Source organism: Lissotriton vulgaris, chromosome 11 (assembly GCF_964263255.1).
Source record: "Lissotriton vulgaris chromosome 11, aLisVul1.2, whole genome shotgun sequence".
Taxonomy (NCBI): Eukaryota; Metazoa; Chordata; class Amphibia; order Caudata; family Salamandridae; genus Lissotriton; species Lissotriton vulgaris.
The window spans coordinates 859,537,644-859,545,562 of record NC_141699.1 but is presented as its reverse complement, the minus strand read 5'-3'; the positions used below and the strand labels follow the sequence as shown (position 1 = coordinate 859,545,562).

The following is a 7,919-nucleotide window of genomic DNA, read 5'->3' as shown; positions in this document are numbered from 1 at the left end:
CATCTCCCCCTTGCCTGGTGGCCTCTCCTAATATGACGGGCAATACTCCACCAGTGTTCAAGTTCAAAATGACTTAATTCGGATTCCAAGAATCCATAAAAGCACAATAAGATAACAATTATACAGCGAAGTAATAAAATCCATATCAAAATAGATTAGACAGTTCACCAGTGAAGCAGTTTCTTGTCTAGTTGTATGGTAACATTGTGGGCGTGTTTGTAGCCAGAAAAACATTAACATTGATAGAAAAATCAATTGAGTGCGCATGGCCCAGAAATCCCTGCCTTCCATCATAATGTCTAGGCCTGAGCAGGGACGATCTACACAGGGGAGATGGCTGGGTGAGTGGTGGGGCCTCTAAGCCTACTCTGAGAATGTCTCACAACAGTAGCTTAGTAATTTCTACTTTGTCGTGTCACTGGATCTAAGGATGATTTACATAAATGTGTGCATTAATGAGCAGTAGAGCTGATTCTCATGATGAATTCTACTCACCTTTGTCATCTCTGCAGGTTGCTCCCACTTGAACGTAACCTTATTTATAGCTATGTCATTGAAGCCCTTGCCAGCCTGCATGAATGTGTGGTTGAGCAGCTGCCGGACCTTTCACGTGACCTTCCCACCCTGGCGTCCATTGTGAGACTGAGCAACACGGACCGGCGCATCGTGCTTGCCTGGCAGGCAACACTGCAGGCAATGCAGCTGCTAGATACAGATGTCAAGGTCTTCTGCAACTTCTTCCTTGTGCACTGCCACGAGGCAAAGTACATGGACCCCAGCAGGAGGGAAAAGTTTTCAGAGGAAATGAACATGATAATCCGTGAGGTGATAAAGAGCAGGGCGCTGCAAGAAAGCCTGCTGTGTGCTGTCCAGATTGCAGAGAATGGAAAAACGCAACGGGACATCAAAACCCTACCTGGTGTTCTTTTAACGCACACAGTTGATGTACTGGACAAAGCCTTCAGAAAGATCTCAGTCCTTAAGCACACACATGAACGCAAGTGAACATATAATCCATCTAGACACAAACATACACTGGCTCTCTCAATCTCTCGCTATTTCTCTCAACAGTAATGCGCATGAACTTCCAAAACTGCTACCAGCTGAGACAGGTCAACCTAGAAAGTCTCACAGTTGTACAAAGTAAAGTACCAAGAGCCTTTATGGATATATGTATTTAGGTTTTGTTATGGTGCAAATGTGTGTGTTGTGCATCGTTATTCAGTTGCTTTACCTCTACAAGCTATACGGAGTCTCAAAGGAGAAGACTTAGGACCTAATTCGTATTTCGGGGGACAATATATTCCATCACAAGCGTGACAGATATCCCGTCCACCATTTTACAAGTGCTATCGGATATAATCCACTTGTAATTCGAAGGACAGGATATCCGTCGCGCTTGTGGTGGAGTATACTGCCCACCGAAATATAAATCAGCACAGTTGTTAGGGACATAGGGCTGGGGGATTGGTCACCATACCCTTCACCTGGCTGGGGTACATATGAATAGTGTAATAAGTGAAATTTGGGTTTTCTCTTATCACATAGTTCCATAAAAATCTACTCTGTTCCCCTGGTGGAACAACTAACGTCTGCTGAAATATAAATCTGGCCTGTCGTTTTCTAATCCTATGGTGAAAGTGTAGACTCAACCAGCAGCGGCTCCTCCACTGAGGTGAGGAGTGACACCCCACTGCTTCAGCTGGAAGCTGTACGCCAAAAATAAAATGATAATAAGATTTGTTATTATCATTTTGTTTTTTGCAATCTGCGTGCAGCTGAAGCCAAGCTGGCGGGGCTGGGCTCACCGCGTGTGACGGGGCTAGGAGTGTTGGCAGCACCTAAATTGTGCATGCCGCTTTATCCTCCGTCTCGGGCTGCCCATAGTCATGCGCACTTTGTTGTACTCCACGCAGGCTGTATTACAGGCTGCGATCCCGAGCATGCATAGCCTGCCAGCCCCTGCCTGGGGCCACAGCACTCAGACAAATCACAACGCTGCAGGATTCTGGGAGGCTGTGTGCTTCCTGCCGTGCAGAGAGGAGGACGGAGAAAGAAGTGGCGGTGGTGGACAGTAAAAAGGTGTGTCATTTTGATATTATTACCCCCCATCCTTAATTCCCCCCGACCCACCCCCATCAAGCCTGATCGTTAGCAGCCACTACTGTTACCAAATAGAAACAAAAAACCTGGTGGACTATAGGCCATGAACCACTGGGGTGCGTTCCGAATAATATTAAGACCAATGAGGCTCACAGGATTATTTGTTGTGAGTGAGTTCCACAAGAATAGACATACTCAAGAATTCACACATAATAGGGCCGATTACGATGGCGGGCGGACCGCAGCGGGGCACGGACCGTCCGCCCATGTTGCAGCGGTCCCTCCATTCAAATTAGGATGCGCCCGCCACACTGGCAGGCGCATCCCGCGTTTTTTACATTGCAACGGGCGGTGCTGTAAGCAGCACCCGACGCAATGTAAAAAATGCATGTTGTGCATTTGCATGCACAACGTGACAGGTACCCGGCGGTGACTGCCACCTTGTGCATGCAAATGCAGGCGGGGTACCATAGGTACCCCCATGTGCACCCAACATCCTGGAAGCCCACAACGGTCCACCAACAGCAAACCCTGCATGTCTTTCCGTGGCGGCAATGCGGCCATGGAAATGCTGCTCTCCACTTGCATCATGATATGGATGGTGGTGTCTTGCAGACACCACCACCATATCATGCCCCTTTTCCGCCCGGTCGACGAGTCAACCGGCAGAAAAGCGGCAGACGGTCTTTCCGTCCACCACGGACCCCCCAGCCATAGTAATATAAGGGGGGTCTTTCAGGTATGGATGGCGGGCGGATTGCCCACACCGTGCCAGCGGTGGCTACCGCCGGCCCAGCAGGATCAATTCACCCGCCATGCTAATGGGCCCCAATATGTTTTATGATTTTATTAAAATCAACATCTTATCTTAGAGCATACAATGTGCATGTTTATAACTGTAAAAATGAGCAAAGCAGTGGCAATGTAAGAACCTAATATAGAAAATATTTTTTTAAATCACAACATTTTAATCTTTTTTTCATAATTTACCTGCACAAAAACAATAGAAGCAGTCTCTGTTTGCCAACTCCTCCTTTCTTGCCTCTAGCTGAGCTTTCTTATCAACAAAACTGTGGGAGTTGATAAGGTGGCCTCTCACCTGCATAACTTAGTGGAACAGCAGAAATGTTGTTCTGTAAAAAAAGCCTGTTGTCTTTCCCTTTTCTCAGTAGCTATGACATCCCAGCAAGCTGATAAGGCCAGGCTGGCTGTGAGGTGCCCTTCACAAAATACGTATAGTTTCGCAGGAAGTCGAAGATTAATCTCTTCCTTGTACTTGTATATCCGCCACTTAAATACACGTTCCCAATTTTGTTTTTAAAATGACAGGCCTCACAGCAAATGATGTCAAATGCATGAAGTAACAGCTTATTCCTGTATTATTTATTTATTTTTAAAGTTTTGTATAGCGAGAACATGACCCATGCGGGTATCGGAGCGCGTCACAATTTTGGGTAAGTAGGATGCAATATTGGGAAGAAAACATTTGTTACATATATATGCATGGCACGTGCAGGACCCCTGTGGATATAAGAACTCTTCAAATAAGGGTTGGGCAGATACAGTAATGGGAGAAGAACATTCGACACATATATGTACAAAGCATGCTAGTAATGTTATTCCCAGGTATATAACCTTGTAAAAGTCAATCAAGGAAACCGAATAGAGGGCAGTAATGAAGCCTACGAGCCGAGGCCTATATGGCAGAAACTTGAGCATTAGGATTTTTTCACTTCCTTTTTTTGTAAGAAGCGGTGGAGGAGGTTCGACAGACTTCTGGAGGAAGTGTTCCAAATCTTCGGGGCAATGCCTGAGAAGGGTCTGTTACTTGTTCTCTTTTTGTGGAAAATCTGTGGTTTCAGAGGCATTTGTTTCACCTTCACTTGATTCCATAAACCTTTACAAATCATGTGAATACATATATGTGAAAAGTTGATACACTATCAAACTATAAGAAAGCAAATGTTATATGTTACACATGTTCGAACAACACTCAATGCCATAAACATCTATAAATGAGAAATGTGCACTCAAAATAAATAAATCTAGGAAATCCAGTGGGGAGGGGTACATAAGCAGAAAAAGCGAAGATTACATCACCAGATCCAAATATGCAGATGCATAGAGATTAACTATCTATCACTGCTGAGTGTGAGAAGGGCCAGATTCATATGAAGTGAAGCTTCGAGTTGGTTGGGGCGCCCCTCCTCTCACTCAATAATCGTAGTATATACCATATTGCACTTACTGCATCTGCATTTATGGTTTATGCCATGCTGTTTCTGTGGTCTTGTTACAGATTACTTTATCTATTTATCATGGACAACCCTGCAATACAGTATTATATAGGCCTCGGTTATAAGTTGGGCAAAAGGGTATTTATGAGTGTTATAGTGCTCTGCCCAATTATAACTTGCCTAGTAATCCCACACTCGGATATCCCAGGTGAGTGGACAGCAGGTCGGTTTTTTCTGAGTGGAACATCTAAGCAGTAAAGTCACAGGCTGGGCTCCAAGCACAACTCGGCCCCTGGCCCACACTATACTTCCATGGCAACAGGAGAAGCACGGAACACTCCTCTTGCCAACCCACAGCCTATGCTGGTTCCAGCTGTCCACCCACCCTCCCTCTGCTTCTCACAACTCGCCCACACCTGCTCAGAGAAGGTGGTAAGTGGAGGCATATCTGCGCTCTGAATGGGGAACCTACATGTAGACTTCGGACCTGCATGTTTTCTGCCATTCTGGGGACAATTGCTTGTGGCGGCTGGATTTATGTGTGTCGATAACAGCTGGGAAAGTTATTTCTAGGTATCACACCGGGGATCTTGAGGAATGGGCCCAACCAGAAACGTACTAGTCCCTTAATTCAGAAAAAACTCACAAAGAAATACGTCTGGTATGTTCTATATCAAAGGGGACGAGTATATCAAAAGATTCGAAATGTGACAGAACTACTGAGTAAGTAATCCTTATTAGGACGAGAACCTTCACCCACCCGAGGGAAAACATGCTTCATCCTTAGGTTCCCTCCTCATACCTGGACTGCAAGGTCCATGGTGTGGGCTACAACTCTTCGAACGGAGAGGGGCTGATGTGTTTTATGATGAGTGATAGTATTTAGGTGAGTGGGGGACAGACTGCAAAAATCATTAGTAGGGATTAAAACTACCTCCAGGTTACCTGATAGACTTTATTCTGTGGTCCACTGGGGATAGGGTTAAAAAAAGGACCAGGGTTGTAGAGAAAAATAATTAGAACCCTTTTCAGTGATCCAAGGTCGACATGTTTCCGCCTTGAGTGGTCCCAAAACTGGGATCCTTGGCAGTCATCAAGACCAAAACTGTTGGTATTACATTGTCACTCTAAATATATGTAAAAAAAACGATATAATCAAATTAATCTGTATACTGGCCAATCAGGATAGATTTATATGCTATGGCCCATGTAAATTCAGGGTCCATCGTTGTTTCTGAAAATATTGACAGATGAACAGGAAAAATAAGTGGTGTCACATTTCATACACATTTCTTAATAACAGTTTGTCTCTAGCGCTTAGAGACCGTTGGTGATTTGACACTTTATAAATACATATTAACAACAAAACTAACAATGGTAGAAACACGCAGGCACTATGTGTAGCATTGCAAGATTTCTATATTCTTGTGACATTGTGTGTCTTACCTAATTTGGTGGGTGCTGTTGTCCACCATTGTGCCAATTGATATATATATATATCTAAAACTGCCCAATTAAAAAGCAAAAATAAAGAGACCAAACACATAGTACCACAAGTGCAAATGGTAGAAGCTTGTCTAATAAAGATGGTGATACTACCATCTACTATGTGTTTCCTAAATATACCCATCTTCTCATCAGACCACTTCTTTAATGCCCGAAAATCATTACTTATCAAACTAATTGGGGCCACAAACTATCTCAAAATAAAGTGGCCCATGCTGATTAGGCCATTTCAAGAGTTGGTTTGGACCTTCAAGACTTCGAACTGTATGTACTAGAACAGCGTACAAGCCCACTTTGCCAAATTCTTGTGTCATCTTTCAACAGCGCTAGCATATATTGTGGTCGGACGGTATACAGGCACATTGTTAACTTATTCAAAATCAAAAGGAGGGAGGTAGAATTTGTAGATCCACTCACCTTCCAGGCTATATAATCAAAAAATCAAATGGGGAGTGGAACACTTGATACTACAGCACCATGGTTCTTTGGAGACCTTCTTAAAAACCCTCATACACGCACGTAAGCGGTGTGGTGGTATATCTTGATTGAGCTATACTGAGGATGATATAAGTGAAATTGTTCTGTATTTATGTTACTCTTATGCTCGCCAATCCTCACTTTTGCTTTGCGGCATGTCATCCCAATATATTTGAGTCCACATGGACAGGTAATCATATAGATTATATGGGACGAATTGCAGTTAGTGTGTTGGTGTTGAGTCCAAAGTAGGTTCTCAGATAATGATAGAGTTTTTGATGCTGATGTTAGTTTGCATACTGTACATGCACCACACGGGTAGTGTCCAGTTATCGGGACCATGTTCCAAGATCTCGTAATGCTCCCGACTTCAGACCTCTTTGTGGTTGAGTGTGAACCAGTAGATCTCTCAAATTTTTGGTTCTGCGATTAGCAAACCTCAGTTTTTGCCATTCCAAATTTCCGGATGTGATAATCTTCCAGTTCTTGTTGATTATCTTCTTTACTTCATTACTTGCTTTGTCATAGGTTGTCGCGCACGTAATTTATTTTTCTTCATTTTCTATGGGAGTGGCATCTAAAAGACATTCTCGTGGTTGGTGTCTTGCTCTCTTTTGACATTTTTCTACAATCTTCCTTGGATAGTCTCTATTTGTCAGTTTAGTTGTTAATTCTTTCGCCTGCATTTTATAATCTTCTAACTTACTGCAATTGCGTTTTAATCTTTTTTTTTTTAATAGTTTGTATTGCAGATACACAAGGAGCCAATAATTGGAGCAGTCTAAAGGTACAGTAAAGCATCACTGTCAGTTTGGTTCGCTCATTCAAAAGAGATACACAGCCGTGTAGCCCACATCCCTGGGGTTGGGCGGCGAACAGAGTTATAGCAATATGTGTACCAGCGCTGAGCTGGCTGTAGGCTTTTCCTGGCAATGCCTGTGTCTGCTTTTTATTCTTTTTTAAGATAACACAGTAACCAAACCTCCCTCCCCCCTCCCCAAACCTCCCCACAATAGAACATTAGAAGACTTACAGGACAGAAACCTTCACATTGTTCATACACTGAAAAGCTACAGATACCTTGTTACACACCCTCATCCCTCCCCCTTCCTCCTCTCTCTCTCGTGTGTCCGAATGGTCGCATCCCTCAGAGCGGTGAAGTACGGCTCCCTATAGGATCAGTGTTGTCCGTCTTGTACTTCAAGGCCAATGTAGTGTGTCTTCCAGTTGCTACCCGTTTCCCCATCGTGTAAAAGCCTCCTACATCCCCCCATCCAGCCCATGGTACTGCCTCCATTTTGACCAAACCCTACGGAATTTTTTTGGACAGCCCCTTGCCTTGTAGGTGACCCTCTCTGCTGCCATATACAGGTCTAACCCTCGTCTCCACTCTTCCAGATCTGACGGGTCTGGCGCACCCCAGTGTTTCGCGATGTCTCGCTTGGCAACCACCAAAGCCAGGACTAAGAAAGTGAGTAGTGGGCGAGTCAGGTCCACTTCATTTGTCATTCCAAGTAACGCCAACTTGGGGTCCCGTGGGAGTGAAGCCTCAAGGACATCCTCTAGCTCCCCAAATATCTGGGTCCAGTAATTCTG

The 7,919-nt window shown here is 44.2% G+C and overlaps 1 protein-coding gene across 1 annotated transcript; it reads left to right on the top strand.

The window, feature by feature from the left end:
• Positions 1-480: 480 nt before the first annotated feature.
• Positions 481-1,005, top strand: SMCO1 (single-pass membrane protein with coiled-coil domains 1). The gene has a single exon (XM_086942552.1). The coding sequence runs from the start codon at positions 481-483 to the stop codon at positions 1,003-1,005; it is 525 nt and encodes a 174-aa protein (XP_086798678.1).
• Positions 1,006-7,919: the final 6,914 nt, after the last annotated feature.

Bases quoted from the DNA above. Each gene is read 5' to 3' on its own strand.
- SMCO1 (XM_086942552.1), top strand. From the start codon at position 481: ATGAATTCTACTCACCTTTGTCATCTCTGCAGGTTGCTCCCACTTGAA.